This window comes from Brienomyrus brachyistius, chromosome 17 (genome assembly GCF_023856365.1).
Source record: "Brienomyrus brachyistius isolate T26 chromosome 17, BBRACH_0.4, whole genome shotgun sequence".
NCBI classification, from domain to species: Eukaryota; Metazoa; Chordata; class Actinopteri; order Osteoglossiformes; family Mormyridae; genus Brienomyrus; species Brienomyrus brachyistius.
The window spans coordinates 3473571-3490599 of record NC_064549.1 but is presented as its reverse complement, the minus strand read 5'-3'; the positions used below and the strand labels follow the sequence as shown (position 1 = coordinate 3490599).

Below are 17029 nucleotides of genomic sequence, written 5' to 3'. Positions count from 1 at the left end.
TCACATTAGTGATTAATCTATTAGACTTCATACTGAGCCCACAGCATTACGATTGGCTTAGATATTGATCTGGTTGAGTATTTTGTTACTCAGTATTCATGAACGCTACAAAGATTTGCATTAAAAAAATCTAGATGTTCCTCGGTGTTTGTCCGGTAGTACCGAAGGTACTTTTCAAGAAACATTTTCTGCAGCAGAGTCTTGGTCGGAGTTTCCTACGTGCTTCAAATAAATGAGGAATTTTACCCGATATCTTGGGGAGGGCAGGGGGGGGGATTCTCCTCACTACTAAATCCAGTATTGTGTAATTTTCCCCACTAGAGGGTTAACAGGATTTGAAGCTTCCCACTGCCTGCCGTACAAACCCGTGTAATTGATATTTTTTACGGACTGTACCAGAGTTTCTGTTGTCATGAAGAACTGAAGAAACCCCTAAAATCAACTACTCAGACAGACGTAATGACACACACACACACACAGGCGCTCGCTATTGGTAACTATGGTGCCTAAACATCCATTCTACTTTTATTAAGTGAAAATTATTACACACTTAAAAACAGTCCTTTAAACATGTCGGATTTACAGGGACACCAAAAATGGTCTCATAAACCCAATGACCTTTTAGTGACAGTGTGTATTCATCGATTTTGTCCTTATAAGACATAAATACCACAACACAGAGACACACAGGCACATATACAACCATGTAATATCCTGTCGTTATTTACAGCACCGTTGACTTCCGTCGTGTTTCATTGATTTAATGATGGACTTAACGATGGGCCTGATGATGGACGGCTGTGGACTTCGGGGGAGGCGCCGTCATTTGCCGCCCACCCCCGAAAGGTACAGCTGATTGCCCGGTGGCATGACGTATCGGGGCGGGTGTGGCTCGTGACAGCCCAGTTCAGGAAGCGAATCTGCGGGATGATCAAACAGGAGGGTGACATACAGTATAATTCTCAGGCTACTGGAGAAAAGTACCGGACTGAACTTTTCTGTATTTTAAACGCGTGAATAACACGGCCGGTGGAAATGCTCATTAAGGAGTAGTAAGTATCCATTTTAAAGTCTTTCTGCTTAAAAAGTGAACATTTAATATATTGGTTGCTCTTGTGAGGAAACGTAGTTTGCGCTGCTGTGGCTTTGGTGAGCCTGACCTCAGCCAGGCTGTTACTCGGCACTTAGAATGAACTTTTTAGTTGAGTCATTAAAATATCCTTAGATGTCAGATTCTGTTTTATCAAAGCACGTAACGCGTAATCTATTTAATTTTCTAATTTTTCATACAAAAATAAAATAGTCTGTGAAACGTGGCGTTTTCTGCCAGTTTGGCTCAGTAATGTGGTGCGGTTAAGACCCAATGAATGAATGAATGAAGGAGCTTAATAGTTTTAGATCATGCAAAACGGAAGGGTGCTGATTTTGATTCTTAAAAAAACTCCGTCTGTAACCTTAGCCTACAGGGACAATATGGAAAGTTTGCCGAATGAGAAGTTGCATATAGGCGGGGGCGTCAGCCAGTTTATACGGCCGTTTGCGCGATTCCCCGCAACCGGATCTTTACAAGCTAATCTGGCGGAGGCTGATACACACACCCAAAAGTAATATGCAAAGACCTCTGTATTGTGTAGCAATGTGTGTATATATCACGCTAAAACAGTATGTCGGGCCTCATTTTTTTAACCTGCTTAATAGCGGTGAGTCATATGTGTGAACGAACTCAGGCAGTGGTACAGGCTGCACCGTGTGAATGACAAGTTTTGTTAACTCGACCTTATCAAAGTAAACAACTAATACATGGATGGCCCTTATTTGTCAGGCTAAACATCAATCATATATGTAATATTTTAATATAATAGATGTTATTACCAGGTTTGCTATGTTCGCCGTGAACGTCAATGGGGCACTTTGCGCAGTGACTGCGCTCCTTAGTCTAATGGGGTGGATAGTTGCTGGGTTGGATGCGTGGTGCGGAGGAACTGATCCGTCTACCTTCCCCTTGCTGAGATGTTCTGTAGATAAAACGAATTTCCTTCCTGCTGTATAATACTTAGATATACTCACCATGCCGTTTGAACTGGGGGTGACTGGAATATCACACAACTGAATAGAGGGTTTTTCTGCCGTTTTAAATAAATTAGTTTTCTGTTTTGTCCTGAAATTACAAATGTGTAACTACTGTAAAGCAGGCCATGGTTGATATGCATCCATAATCCTTTGCTGTGGACCTGAACTTCAGCATAGATTTGTGCTCTATTGTAGGTGAAGGTAGGAAATGACATCTTCCCATTGTGTGTCTGTTAGACTTCCCAGGATTGGACCCGACCAAATGAGGAAATTAGCATTTTACATATGGATGATCTGCTCTCTCTGTTGGCCAAAGAAGGACTGATGTTTGTGTTGTGATTGAGTGTCCCGTCTGCTCTCTTACAGTCGTGTGATCGTGCCTGTGTCCGTGGATGAGGTAAGTGTGGGAGAGCTGTCCCCTTTGTCTCCTTTTGTGTGCATGATCAGCCCAGAAGACCTGTACAGAACATGCCTTCACCCTGGTGACTTTCATCTGGCAGACTACAATGGCCAGGATTGCAGTCAGGGCCGTCCATCTGCATTTTTCTCACACCCAGAAGTTCTCGTCTACTTGTTCTGACTTCCCTCTGCCTCTCCAAGCTTTCCGTGGTCATGGGGGAGAAGTTCCTGCTTTTGCTGGCTTTGTTTTACTTAACGCAAATTTTAATGTGTATTTTTTTTTCCATTTCCAGTGTTCTAAGGTGCTGAGATTTTGCATCAGACTTCCTTGATTTTTAGCCATGAAAATGGTGAATGTTAAACGCCATGTGGAAGCTTGTGTTTCGGCTTGTCAGTTATTCCCTCAAAGCCTCGGTGGTTTTCTGTCCTGATGTGACCTTCACTTGTGATGGTGAAATCTAGCCCAGTCTTTTGTCCTGAGTAGAACTGCACGGCTTCCAGTGGGCCACAGGCCGAGGCTGGTAACCCATATACTCCATACCCTGATGTACTTGAGAATTTCACTTGAGAGCTGAAGTGCTGACAAGGGAACATCTTGGACGAGTTTCCTGTCTCCTTCAATCTGCGCGTGTCCACAAAGGTGGTGGTACATTCACTGGTTATACATGCTGGGTGCAGACAATCATGCAGACTCTGACTGTTCAGTGCAGGTTTGGTCCTGAAGGGTTATGGATTCTCACCTGTGGATCCATGGTGCTGTGTCATGTTCTGAACCTATCTTTGAGTTCTGTCTAAAGGTCCTCTTTGTGGGTATGAAAATAGAACTGGTTTTATGGTCTGTAGTTCCTAAAACTAAATTTACTCAAGCAAAGGTTTCCTGTCCTGTTGCTACACTTCAGTGTGATTAACAAAAGTATGTTTTTTTGGGATGGCATGGTGGTGCAGTGGTTAGCACTGTTGCCTCACACCTCTGCGGCCCGGGTTCGAGTCTCCGCCTGGGTCACATGCGTGTGGAGTTTGCATGTTCTCCCCATGTCATCGTGGGGTTTCCTCCGGTTTCCCCAATTTCCCCCCCACAGTCCAAAAACATGCTGAGGCTAATTGGAGTCGCTAAATTGCCCATAGGTGTGACTGTGTGAGTGGATGGTGTGTGAGTGTGGTCTGCGATGGGCTGGCCCCCCATCCTGGGTTGTTCCCTGCCTCGTGCCCATTGCTTCTGGGATAGGCTCCGGACCCCCCGCAACCCAGTAGGATAAGTGGTGTGGAAAATGGATGGATGGATGTTTTTTAGGCAGTGTGAGTATATATGTAACTGCATATTCCTTAAGATATTTATTAAATTAGAAATTGGATTATTGTGTAGTTGCTCTTAATTGGAAGCACTGCACCTCCAAAAAGGGGGGAAACTCCAGCAGTATTTTAAAAATGTCAAACAATGTCAGACCCCCCCTGGCATTCGCCAGCAGATCAGGTACAGCTAATTATGAGCTCAGCCTGGAGGGGGGGGTCTGGATCGGGGCTGGCTAACACCCATCAGATCAGCTTGCACGAGCGTGTCAGACACTGTGCCAGTGTAACTGTGTGTGTGTCAGACACTGTGCCAGTGTAACTGTGTGTGTGCTCACAGGTTTGTCTGCCTTGCTGTGTCTCAATGAGGGTTGGTGTTGATTTCTTGCCCTGCAGACTTTTATTGAGATGTTTTCAGTTCCTTCATCATTTACGTGTGTGACTGTGGTGACGATGGTTTACTTTTGATGTGAGCCTCAGGGTATTTTTGGCTCTGTCTGGGGGGGGTTAGGGTTAGGGTTAGGGGAGGGGCATTCTGGGCTTGCTCTGCCCCCAGCCCGCAGTGGGGCATGCAGGTATGACTTTATTGTGGTTTACCAGCTGGTCAGAAAACTAGCACTTCAGCCTGGCTGCATCAGGTAGCTCCAGGTAACAGACCGCGGTGTTAATGTATCTGAGTGCAGGATTGAAATCTGAGCTCGGGGCAATGGGCAAGCTGTGTCACAGCTGCTCCAGACGCGGAGCGGAGAAGGGGGCCGGCCGGTCGGGGAGTCTCGGGGAAGGGGGCCGGCCGGTCGGGGAGTCTCGGGGAAGGGGGCCGGCCGGTCGGGGAGTCTCGGGAAGGGGGCCGGCCGGTCGGGGAGTCTCGGGAAGGGGGGCCGGCCGGCCGGGGAGTCTCGGGAAGGGGGCCGGCCGGTCGGGGAGTCTCGGGAAGGGGGCCGGCCGGCCGGGGAGTCTCGGGAAGGGGGCGGGCCGGCCGGCCGGTCGGGGAGTCTCGGGAAGGGGGCGGGCCGGCCGGCCGGTCGGGGAGTCTCGGGAAGGGGGCGGGCCGGCCGGCCGGTCGGGGAGTCTCGGGAAGGCCCATAAACATTTTGTCTGTGGAGCTAATTTGCAGTCTTTCCCTGCAAAATTCATGTAAGCTCCCCCCCCCCCCCCCCCGCCCCAGTCTGGACTGGGGACAGTCCTGTGCTGTCACACATCATTTTAAAACAATATCTGTTGCACAATAATCTGTTTAATCCTTTCACTCCCCATTTCTCATTGCCTTCTATAGCATGAGGACGATATTAAATCGCCACCATCCCATGCGTCACGCTGCCGCCCCGCCTGAATCCTCATTGTCTTTATTGAATCTGAAACGACTGCGATGACGCTCTCATTACCTTAAAGGGGTTGCTTAGCAACCCTACAGAAACAGCACATGACGCTCTGACACGTGTGAGTGAGACGTCTGCCTTTGTTTCGCTCTGTCAGCATAAGGCTGCTTTCTGTGTCTTTTCTTTTTAGAAGATTAAAATGTTAAGGGTACGAACGCAGCTGTTGGCTGGGACTGGCCACGCGTCACAGCGGAATGGGTGGCAGCTCACCAGTACCAGTTTCCATTTCTGTCTGCTGAACAAATTGGTCCAAATCCTCTGTTCCTAATCCCCAGTTGTGACTGGTTTCCTGTATCTTGCATTTGGTTTTCTTTTAAATGTATTTTAAAGCTTTAATGATTTACACACCACCTTCGTCAATACCTGCTTGCAGTCAGTGTTGTTTAATTATTTGTGTAAATGTGCCCAGATGCAGTTGTATGAGAGCGACTTGTCTCTTTCAGTACAAAGTAGGTCAGCTGTACTCTGTGGCGGAGGCCAGTAAGAATGAGACGGGTGGAGGAGAGGGGGTGGAGGTTCTGAAGAATGAGCCGTACGAAAGTGATGGAGAAAAGGGCCAGTACACACACAAGATCTACCATCTGCGGAGGTGAGGTCTGCACGTTTCCACACACCTGTGTTATGTTCACCACTCCTTGCCACTGAGCTCTGACCCCGGTCTCCTCTCCCCAGTAAAGTTCCTTCCTTCGTGCGAGTGCTGGCTCCATCCTCCGCGCTGAAAATCCACGAGAAGGCCTGGAACGCCTACCCGTACTGCCGCACCAGTGAGTCCGGGCCGGGAGCCCCGCTTAACACCCCCCAGGAGTGCGAATACCTCCAGGAAGCCCAGAGTATTCTGCTAATCCCAGGCGTCTAAGAGAAGCTTCTAGATGGAGTACTGTGTTGATGTTTGTGGTGGGGGAGGGGGGATCCAACCCCCTGCAGCCTGTAAGGGCCCCCGTTTGTGGGTCTGCTTCTCTTGTCCTTCTGGGCTGTAACTTCGGTCTCGGGTCTGGGTCTGGGTCTGGGTCTGGGTCTGGGTCTGGGTCTCTCTCCAGGGTCATTTTGGTAGATTTAAAGTGACATTTAAGGATGGTCTCTCAATGTCCTAAGTGCTTGTTTTTGTTTTCTTCTTTAATTTTGGTTTCATCTCCACGGTGCAGTAATTACAGTAAGTATCCATTTTAATACATCACAAACTTGTTCCATAACATGCAAAAGCAATGCTACGATAATCTTGCCTGTTAATGTGTGTTAACTGGAGTGTGAGTGTGTGTGTGTGTGTGTGTGTGTGTGGGCGCAGTGTCCCATTACTGCTTCTGTAGGTTCCCTTTCCCTTGCTAGTCTGCGTCGATATCAGCAACTGACTTGTGATCGGCTTGGAGTCGAGTGACACGCGGTTTGCTGCTTTCGCAGAATGAGTACATGAAGGATAACTTTCTGATCAAGATCGAGACGTGGCACAAGCCGGACCTTGGCACCCAGGAGAACGTGAGTGGGATGCCACTGGGGTCTCTCGCACTGGAGGGGGTCAGCACTGGTTCCCCCTGCCTAATCTTGAGAGGGGCTGAAATCGATCACTGGCCCAGTGTGATGAATCCTCTTAAACTTGGATATTAACTTTCTGAGACTTGAATGCCAGTGACCGCCTGGCAGTAAACGTGCGTTAGGAAATAGGCGTTTTCCAGTGTCTGGTGTTAAATGTTGCCCTTTGGCCTTCAGGTGCACGGTCTTGATGCAGACACTTGGAAGAAGGTCGACGTGGTGCAGATAGACATCGCTGACAGAAGCCAAGTGGACACAAAGGTACCGTGCTGTAGATTGCCAGGATGCTCAGGCGTTCGTGCTCATTGGTAGGCGGGCTGTCTCCGTTCTCTGTTCACAAGCCCTTCCACAATATCCACAGGACTACAAGCCAGAAGAAGATCCCGCTTCTTTCAAATCTGTGAAGACCGGCCGAGGGCCACTGGGTGCTGACTGGCAGGTGGGCGGAGCCTCTTTCGTGCCACCGCTGTTTTCTTAGCACTGTAAAGGCATGTTCTTGGAAACGGTTAATGTGGTGGATCTGTGACTGGCTGGGTTTTCTTCTATGTTTTATTCATTTTTCATTTCCAGAAAGAGCTCTCTGCGATGGACTGTCCTTACATGTGCGCCTACAAGCTGGTCACTGTGCAGTTCAAGTGGTGGGGGCTGCAGAACAGGGTGGAGAACTTCATCCACAAGGTGGGACTTTTCTGGGGTACAGGAGGGGGTCTGGGGGGTCAGCAGTCAGGCCTGTGTCTGTGCGCCTGTGTGCCTGGGTTATGTGTATTACATCGTGTGGACCAGATGTCCTCACAACGAGATAAAAACCTGTATGTGGAGCACCTTTAACTTGGCAAACAAGTCAGATTGATGTGGAATTTTTGATGTTGACTTAGGTTATACATTCAAACAAGGAAGTCAAAGAGCAGGTTTTGCCCATTCGCTGTCCTTGTGCCGCTTATTTCCACGCCCCACCCCTCACCTTGACCGCATACAACACTTCAGGCTGCAGAATGAGAAGTCTAACTGTTCCACAAACGTCCTCTGGAACGTGGTAATGGTACAGCAGTAGGCAGATGTACTAAAGTTTAAAAGCGGTGCGTTTCAATTTAATGCAGGAACGTGGATCTTGTGTGACCTCTAGTGGTTAATTTCTGACAATGCAGTATGATAACGGCTAAATAACAGCGTAAATGTTCTTAATAATCCTGCCATTATTCCTTTTTCCAGCAAGAGAAAAGACTGTTCACAAACTTCCACAGGCAGCTATTCTGCTGGATCGACAAGTGGATTGAGCTATCAATGGAGGACATTCGTCACATGGAAGAGGACACGTCCCGGCAGCTGGACGAGGTCTCCGTCCCGTCTCCCGCTCGCACGCCGACGGATTCCTCTGGGGGGGCCAGCAGTCCCACATGCATTTTTGGGGGAGCTGAAGTGTCACGTTTGTGTTACAGATGCGAGTGAAGGACCCGGTGAAGGGGACAGTGGTGACAGAGGACTGAGGGGGGGGCGTGACTGCAGCTCTCAGGTGACGCGGCGTGCGGGATTGGGGGGGTGTGTGTCTGAGTGTGTCTGTGTGTGTGTGTCTGCGGAGGGGGGGGTCCCTGGCAATCTGTGTTTACTTTCGTTCTTTGTGTGTCTCTTAGGGCAGACGCACAGCTCCACCAGCATTACCTCCACGTTGACGTCTACAGGGTCCCAACACACCTTCCCTTTCATTTGTCCTTTTTTAATATGACCTCAGCTGCTGGGAATTTCTGCACTAACACTAACACTAACACTAACACTGAGCAGGCAGAGAAGTGTGGCCATTAGTATCTGTACAGGTGCTTGTACATCATTTCTTGCATTTATAGAGATTAATATCACTGATGTGTATATATTCATAGCACAAAGTGTGAACTATTAACTGTTGGTAATTATTCATCTGTTGTACACAGAGTGTTTATTTTGGGTTTATTTCAGTTCTGTTCACTTGTCATTTATACTGCTGGCTACTTGTTTACAAATCTTTCATATACATGAATACATACTCAGATGTACTTCGGGGTGACAGACATTTAGCGCCTTTGGTCTCTTTCCCCAGACCTGCACTGTGATGCTGGGATGCGAATCATGGTGTTGATATCAAAACAATGTTTATACTCTGTGTAGCTTGTCAGGAGTGGTCATGTGTTCATCTTAAATTGTTTTACAGATTTCATGTGTTTTTTAATGCCTGTTGCTGTAGTGGGCATATCGCACCAAAGACTGAGTTGGAATGTAACTGTTGCAGAGAAATGCTGTAAATATTCCCTTTCTGGGTGTATTTTTAAGGTCCATTTTGTAATACTTTTGCTATGACCGTTATAAGTAAATTTAAAATAAGGGGCAGCTTATGTGAGAGGCTTCCTCTCGCGTCGTTTCTGGGATGCAATAGGAAATATAGATGACAGGATTCCCTTCTACACTTGCCTGAGTTCCATTTTTTTTGCCAGCAGAATGTTTACGAGTGACGTAAACGAGGTTATGGTGCCGTCTATTAGCTGTTAGCAATCCGGCCATGTCGCTGATGGGGCCCCCACCTGATTTGTGGCGTTTTCTATAGGAGACTCTGATAAATACATATGAAGCCAAAATCCTCTTCTTTCTAACCCTCGATCAGTGCAGGGAGACTGTGTATGGTATGACGCTTTGGCAGGCAAAGTCACTCAGGAGAAATTTGGTGAAAATACCCTGACTGGAATATGAGGAGATAAGGGTACAATAAGGTGAAGCTCTTATAAAAACTGGGGAAAGAACAGAAGCAAAACATTTTAATAAATGTGTCGGTTTTGTAATGTTATAATATTCTGTAAGGCCACAAGGTGGGGCTGCGACGTAATGAGTGACCCTGTTCGGACAGAGAAGAAGAGCGCGGCGCGCGACAGGCGTACGGAGGCTTATCGCTTGCAATAAACAGCATATTGTTAATTCTTGCCATCCTTTCTTGGATACTGCAACACCACAAAATGTACAAATTTATTTTCTCCAATGGCTAAGAAGGATTACCAACCACTTTTAAATACGTTTAGATACTAAGTTAAGATTCTTATGCATTTAATCATAATTACTGATGGCTTTATTAAAGCGAAGCTCAAGACCCTGTAACCCTGCCCAAGATAAGCTGCTAGAAGATGGATGGATTAAGGTGCATAAAGTGAAAAAGCAGACTGGAGGCACATTTCACACTTACACAGTATTTACTGTCAGCTTCCCAGTAACATTCGTTGCGACGTCGCTTTAAGCCGCTGGGAGGCGCCCTTGCGCTGGCAGCGGGGTGTTTGCAGAAAGTCGCTGGGGGAAGGACGCTGTACCGAGGTAGGAAACAAATCGGCGTTTGCCTCCATCATGTGAGGCAGCCGACTCCGCCAGGCCATCCGACCGGGAGAGGCGCACACGGTGCTGGGTAAGCGGGACGCGAAAGCGGGGAGCGCTGCGTGCGTCGCTTTAAGCTCGGCTGGTCAAAAAGTTCTTAGCCTACGAGCCAGGTTGTTATTGCCGCTGTCTCACGTATGAACACCCCTTAAGCCTAGGTTGCTAAATAACACCGGACACTTAAACTTTGTCGGCTGTGGATTATCGCAATGCTACAGCCCTAACCGTGTATTGCTAGCTAGACTGATGTGGGATCGCCGTGCCTGCATGCTGTATACTGAGACGCCCACTCATCCAGCTGTCAGCGGCTACTTTTGTCTTATTTTACGGCCCCAGTACCTAAGACAGGTAACTCACTGACGCCATAGTGCGTCTATTTTAAGAACTGACCGATGGGAGCCTCCATCACGCAGAATGCATGGTTCTGTCATGTGCGGGAAGGAGGACTCTTATTTTGACACCGCATTCGGGACGCGCGCAGCGTGTCTGCCTGTTCGTGATTTCAATTTACATTAAACGTAGCAAGAAATGCCTTTATTTGTTTAGATACCCTAAAGCATATCTTGAAGAAATTATGTCGGAGGTTGAAGACTTCTGTAGGGAAATTTAGCTGACATTGGTTAAAAAAAAAATCTCCAACGATCTGACTCAAGAAAAAAGCCTTTACGAACGTTTGACTCGGTTTTCTGAACCGTATACTTTGTATAGATTTATAATAAGTGCTACCTGGAATATCTTCATAGTTACGTACATGAAAATAAATGGTTCTTCTTGTTGCTTAAACTTCTGCTTCATTGGTGTAGCAACAGGCTTAAGCACATTTCCTGCCTCATATCTCTTATCTCTACCGAAGACGAAACAAAAAATACGTACAAGTTCCTTTATTTCCCGTGTCTGCCTGCCGTAACGAACTCGGTTGTGAATGTTTGTGTTCGAGGTAAAGCGTTTTTGACAGGAATAACCTTGCAAAACATCTGCGCGAATTTGTACTGGAAAACCACAGCAGACTAATGAATGCTCCTTTGAAATGATGTAAGTGGTTTATCAGCCACGGCTGATTACTGAGGGCAGACTGTCCCGCAGGTCAGAGAATGGAGGTGGGGTCTTCGGCAGGTCCCCTAAACTCCACCAGCCTGGGGAAAAACAGCAGCAAAGGCAGAGGCGACTCCTTCAGGTAATTGCCGCTTCCCTGTCACACTTTCCGCGTCTCTTTGCCTCTGCAGTGGGAGTGCGTTTGGCAGATCGTAGATGCTGAGGTAAACTGCAATTGTGCCAAACCTGTTGTTTAATACCAGGGCCTGTTGTAATACAAAAGTGCGTAATAGTATTTTTTCTCTCTCTTCCTCCTTTTCCTCCGTTCATAAAGGCTGCATGTGGTCACGTGGAACGTGGCTTCCGCAGAACCTCCGGGTGACGTCAGTGCGCTGCTTCAGCTGGCTGCGCACCGGCCCCCTGATCTCTATGCTATTGGGTGAGCCCTGACTTCTGCGATTGGTTGAACTGCCGGGGAGGCGGGTGTTCTGTGTCTGACTATCCTTTCCTGCTGTCAGCCTTATTTTCTTGATGCAGGCAGCAGGTGGCGTAGTGGTTAATTGATGACATGACCTGTACCTCTTCTTGGCAGCTTGCAGGAGGTGAATTGTACTCCCCTGAAGTTTGTGGCAGACCTAGCCTTTGAGGATTCCTGGAGCAACGTCTTCATAACCAGACTAGCAGCTCAGGGCTACATGAAGGTACCTAAGGGCCACCGCCGCCCCCCTGTGGTTGTGTGTGAGCGTTACAATGGGGCCCATTCACAAATGTCTTCCTCTGGAGTGGGTTAGGCACCAGAACAGAAAATGGTTTCTTTGTCCCGAAGTGTTGGGGAGGCATTGATGCATAGTTTCCTTAAAATATTTAATTCCTCCACCTAATGGGTTCTGCTTGTATAAATGCTGTATAGCACTGGTCTCCAGTGTTTTTTTACAGTGTGCACTGTCTTTACAATAGACATACTTTGGTGACCTACTGAATTGTGATGGGGGGGTTTCCTCAGGGTACATTTTGCAGATCGGGGGGTGTGGGTTTCCCTTTGAAGTATTTTACCAATAAGGACAGACTAAGTTTTATCGTGATTGATTAAAATGCCTTAGTGATGGAGCTGCAGTGCCGTCTCTCTTAGCTGCTTCCTTCCGTTTTCTCCCCTCCCATCCAGGTCAGCTCCATCCGCATGCAGGGCCTCCTCCTCCTCCTCTTCTCGCGTCTCGATCACGTGCCCTTCATCCATCACATCGAGACCACTTACACCCCCACCGGTTTCTGGCACTACTGGGTAAGGCCGACCGAAAAGGTCCCGGTCGGCGGCGACCGTCTTCCTTCTTCATCTCATCCGTCGGTCCTGCCCCTTCTTGGTGTTCCCAGGGCAACAAGGGCGGGGTCTCAGTGCGCTTCTCCTTTTATGGCCACGCCCTCTGCTTCCTGAACTGCCATCTGGCCGCACACATGGACTACGCCTCGCAGCGCGTGGACGAGTTTAAGTACATCCTGTGCACACAGTCCTTCAGCGTGGCCGACACGCCGCACGTCCTCGACCACAGGTCCGCCTCTGCGCTGATCTTGTCCCTCCCTGTTAAGAAAATGTTATGTCATCATACAGTCAGCTCTGAGCAGTTGTTTGTCCTTTAATGACCCTAACCCTAATAACTGATAAAGTGCTCTGGATGGAAACGATTTGCTAGGTCCTTGTGAGGAAGAATGGCATAAAGATTTCACATACATTATCATGTGACTCGATGGACCTTTATTCTGAAACAGCCTGCAGTCCTTCTGTTCAGTCTGTGTATCTCCTTGCACGTCCCTCGCTGTTTAAGGGGTGTTGGTAGGAGGTCCTGAGTTCTAACGAGTTCCTTACTAAGTGTCTGTCTCACAGGCTGGTGTTCTGGTTCGGGGACTTGAACTTTCGCATCGCAGACCATCCCACGGACCTGGTTCAGTCTGCCGTTGATAAGGAGCGCTTCAGTCTGCTGTGGGAGAAGGACCAGGTGAGCTGGATGTCCGGACCTTATTTAACGCTGCTCCCTGTTCACATGACCCTGCAGCTCGCTCACCTGTCTGATACGAGGCCGACGCCTCCACCACAGTGCAGCCTGATCAGAGGGCTTGGCGTAACAGCAACTGGGTCCAGTCAGAGACCCTAGGGAGGATTTCAGGGGTGATGATACCTGAGGTCTTGTTGGGTTGGTGATGAGCCAATGATGATATTCATGGCATTTGTCTGCGTGGTGGTGCGTTTGGCATCACTGGTGGTGGTGATGATGATGATGATGGCAGTGGTACCCTATTAATCAGTGTCTCTCTCTGATGCCACCACAGCTGACCATGATGAAGGAGCAGGATGTCCTCCTGCAGGAGTTCCAGGAGGCACCCCTCAGCTTCAGACCCACCTACAAATATGACCTGTTTTCAGACACGTATGACACCAGGTAACGTGTTCACGCACATGCTACACCGTCCGTTTGGTCACCTCGGACCTCACTGCTGTGCTGGCAGCGTCTCCTCTGTCAGAACTGTTCCAGCACCAGCACTGGATTGCAGCTGACTCTCTCTACCCGGGGCTCTCGCTAAACCTCTCACTGCATCGTTCGCTGAGCAGCGCGAACTTCACTAATGGAGTCGATGTGCATGGACTCACAATACTGCCTTTCTGACACAAACAAACTGGCTCTGTCTCGGTCTGTCCTTGTGACCTTCTCCCCTGACTGGCCAGCGGCAAGAAGCGGAAGCCGGCCTGGACTGACAGGATCCTGTGGAGGCTGAGACCGAAGGCCCCACCCCAGGAAGGTGGGGTGGGACCGTGCGAGGCGGGGGCTCTGGGCCGGCTGGCCGAGCTGCAGCAGCAGCAGGAGGAGGAGGAGGCGAAGTTCCTCGTGAAGGTGCTGCAGGATGCATACACCTGCTGCATGGAGTACAGCTGCAGCGACCACAAGCCTGTCGTCGGCGCCTTCAGCCTGGAGGTGCGACTCGCCCGAGGTGGCTTTGCACTTCCTGTGTCACTCAAATGGCAGTAATTTCGTCTGGTCTTACGGTCTCCCCCCACCTTCATTTTCTGCCCGACCCTCCCCCAATCCCACCTCTCTCCAGCTGAAGAAGAAGGTGGAGGTACCGTTGGTGCGCTTGTGTGCCCTGGGCGAGTGGAGTGCTGATGCTGATGCTTTGCTAACCTACAGCGTCATGGACTCCTTCCCCGCCAGCGCCTGGGACTGGATCGGCCTCTACGCGGTTAGCGGGGTGGCGGGGGCTGGATCGCGGGGGGTCCACCTGTTTCTCCGTTATTAATACCAAGGCGTTTCAGCCGCGGCCCCACAATTTGCTGCAGCTCGGCGGACCTGTTGACACCGTGTTGGTATTATCCTGTGGATTTTGCAGCATAGCTTAACTCCGCCAGCAGTTAAGAATATTCAAGGGGGGCTTTTATTCTTAAGTGATGATCAGTGATATGGGCTCCCTAGCTTTGGTCTGTACTGCTTTACGTTCTTTGGCTGTCTACAGCCCATCCCCACATTGGCAGAACAATAGCTTGTCTACATTATGTTGGTCGTGGTTAAGCCTAATGGTCATTTGCTACATTCAGGTTTTATAGTGACAGTTTTCTCTCGCCCCCTACAGGTTGGGTTCAGGAGTGTGCAGGACTACATCAGCTACACGTGGGTGAAGGATGCCGAGGTGTCCCACAGCGATGAGCTGATACAGGTGCCTGGATGGAGTTAGCCTGATGCTGTTCCCCTGATCAGTGCCAGTGATTCACTGTTACACTTTCCCTTCCATGGAAACCTTTAATGGGCGGCCACAGAATTTACCTTTTATTGCAGTCTGATCCTAAGGGTAACTGGCAGGAGTCGCCGAAATTAAATTCCTGAGTATGGAGGATTGCTCCTTATCTTTGTGTGTTGACAGGTGTATGTGAGTAAGAACGAAATACCAGTCAGGGGTGGCCAGTGTCTGCTCGGATACTACAGCAGCAAAATGCAATGCATTGTGGGTCTCAGCCCACCCTTCCAGGTGAGACCCACGTGTGGGCATTGTCACACCTGTAGAGATGATGTCGGGCAGCTGTTACAGCGGTGTCCATTCATTGGCTGTTTCAGGTGCACGAGTCGAAGGTGGCAATCGACGAGGGGGCGGTGCCAGAAAACCATTACGGATTGGACTTTAGGACTGTCAATTAAAGCAGCCGAAAGTCTCCACTGGCTCATGGCCCTAATGGACACACCCTCTCTTTGAGGTCACCTGCTGAGTGGCATCTCTATACCCCACATAGAAGGCCATTTAGCTGTAATGGTACTACAGGAAGCAGACAGGAAAAGAAGGCATTTTATTGTTTTAAATATGCTAATTTTAATAATCATTTAGTTTTGAATATATAATATAAGCTTTGAAAAAAAACTTGAATATGTAACCAAAAATGCAGGCTTTGGACCTCTGGCTTTGATAATGGTACATTCCTGTAGATGGCAGAATCTATAGTTATTTATTGAGTATCGTTTTTCAAAGCCGTAAACATTTATTTCTTATGAAGTATTTCTATTCCAAAATTTTCTCATTCCATGTTCGCTTCATGAGTCTGAGATTTACAGCGGGTATCGTGGTTTAGTTGGGAGGTGGAATTATAGGTGCAGACAGACAGGAAAGTGTGTCAACTGGAATATGTCCAGTTCGGTATACTGGGAAGGAAAACGACAAATGGGGAGAAAATAAGAGCGAACAGTGTTTAAAGCTGTTTTATTAAAAAAAAAAACAGGAGGAGGATAATTGTTTGTTACTACTGAATTGTTTGTTACTATTCTTACTGATGTGCGGAAATGAGCTTTCGTTTCCCGGACACTGGATACTCGACACGAGCTGCAGGGATGCGTGTCTCTGCTCGTCTTCGTTTTGGCTCGCGCGTGCCGGTGAGGTGCGGCGGATCGTGCGGGAAGCTGCAGCCTAGCGTGGCCGTGCGATTTTTAGGTAAAGCACAGGGGTGACATTTGGTTTGCTATAAAAGGATGATTCGATTCGTCCCTCCCTTGTTTCCACTGTCTTGGATGGATTAATGTCCTCCTATAGCCAGACTCGTCTATCTATTTTTATCATTGTCCTTCTGCATCCTCGCAGATACGTACGGTGTCTGGAGAATCCACATTGATCTCTCTGTTAATTTAAAAAACGGAGTAAATATTTAAAATGCAGTATTAAACACAGTTTGTATCTAATGTTATTTAACCTTTTATTATATGATTACCGTAAGAGCTGATTCATCTCGCTACATTTGCGTTGCCTTTTTAATTAAATGTAAAGAACGCAGATTGTACAAATGAGTTCATGAGTGTCCCGATAATATTTTTGGTTTATGTGGTAGTAATTGTTATGCTGTTGCTATTGTTCTTTTGTTAATGATTTTGCTTTTGTACAAGACATTTTCAGTCTCACCGCCGACCTTATGTTACGGATGATGGCCTGTTGATTATTAAAGCAGAATAGCAATGAATAATAAAACACGTTTGTTTTAGGGCAGAGAGAGAGGTAAGTTTGTGTCAAGTGGACTGCAGCTGATACTGAGTCACGGCCGGCGAGTTACTATTGAAATAATTTGCTTCAAGTTTTAGGGAAGTTTTATGTTTTACTGTCTGTTGCCTGAACGGCAACTTACTGTTTAGCGTCTATGTAGAACAAAAAACTCACGAAATCATTTGTTTTTATTTAATTACATATTTAAACCCTTGCTTTTTTATATAAAATACCGATTGTTTGAGTAGACATTCAATGATGCTTCTACTGTACGTCATGAATGCGACTACAGAATGTACATTTATGAAACCACGTATTTCGCGAATGAAAATGTTTCCTTGGTGATAAGACTTTTTAATGTTTTCTTGATGAAATGCTATCAAACTCATGAAAGTTCAAATAAAAATTGGCAAGTGATGGTGTTGCCCATGTGAGGATGTATCTCGCTGAAGGCGGAGCTGCCCGGTGCG

At 47.9% G+C, this 17029-nt stretch overlaps 2 protein-coding genes across 3 annotated transcripts; both read left to right on the top strand.

The window, feature by feature from the left end:
• The first annotated feature begins 873 nt into the window (after nt 1–873).
• LOC125712321 (phosphatidylinositol transfer protein alpha isoform-like) lies at nt 874–9085 on the top strand. Its single transcript, XM_048982279.1, has 12 exons — nt 874–1052; nt 2437–2467; nt 5576–5721; nt 5805–5896; nt 6275–6282; nt 6528–6602; nt 6834–6917; nt 7018–7095; nt 7227–7334; nt 7866–7988; nt 8093–8166; nt 8285–9085. The coding sequence occupies exons 1-11, from the start codon at nt 1036–1038 to the stop codon at nt 8138–8140; spliced, it is 810 nt and encodes a 269-aa protein (XP_048838236.1). The 5' UTR covers nt 874–1035; the 3' UTR covers nt 8141–8166; nt 8285–9085.
• A 645-nt stretch (nt 9086–9730) lies between these two features.
• On the top strand, nt 9731–16976 carry LOC125712271 (inositol polyphosphate 5-phosphatase K-like). 2 transcript variants are annotated; one of them, XM_048982152.1, is made up of 13 exons: nt 9731–9977; nt 11118–11208; nt 11401–11505; nt 11659–11767; nt 12229–12345; nt 12435–12610; nt 12943–13054; nt 13386–13495; nt 13780–14026; nt 14154–14291; nt 14679–14762; nt 14967–15071; nt 15158–16976. In XM_048982152.1, exons 2-13 carry the CDS (start codon nt 11126–11128, stop codon nt 15236–15238), a joined length of 1467 nt encoding a protein of 488 aa, XP_048838109.1. In that variant the 5' UTR covers nt 9731–9977; nt 11118–11125; the 3' UTR covers nt 15239–16976. The 2 variants fall into 2 exon arrangements, with proteins under 2 accessions (XP_048838109.1, XP_048838108.1); XM_048982151.1 differs by having other exon boundaries at nt 9731–10065.
• Nucleotides 16977–17029: the final 53 nt, after the last annotated feature.

Excerpts from the sequence above, each read along its gene's own strand:
- LOC125712321 (XM_048982279.1), top strand. Across the intron at positions 7,096-7,226 it reads CACTGGGTGCTGACTGGCAG|AAAGAGCTCTCTGCGATGGA; the intron begins GTGGGCGGAGCC and ends TTTCATTTCCAG. Across the intron at positions 7,989-8,092 it reads CGTCCCGGCAGCTGGACGAG|ATGCGAGTGAAGGACCCGGT; the intron begins GTCTCCGTCCCG and ends TTTGTGTTACAG.
- LOC125712271 (XM_048982152.1), top strand. The coding sequence starts at position 11,126 with ATGGAGGTGGGGTCTTCGGCAGGTCCCCTAAACTCCACCAGCCTGGGG. Across the intron at positions 12,346-12,434 it reads CCGGTTTCTGGCACTACTGG|GGCAACAAGGGCGGGGTCTC; the intron begins GTAAGGCCGACC and ends TGGTGTTCCCAG. Across the intron at positions 14,763-14,966 it reads ACAGCGATGAGCTGATACAG|GTGTATGTGAGTAAGAACGA; the intron begins GTGCCTGGATGG and ends GTGTGTTGACAG.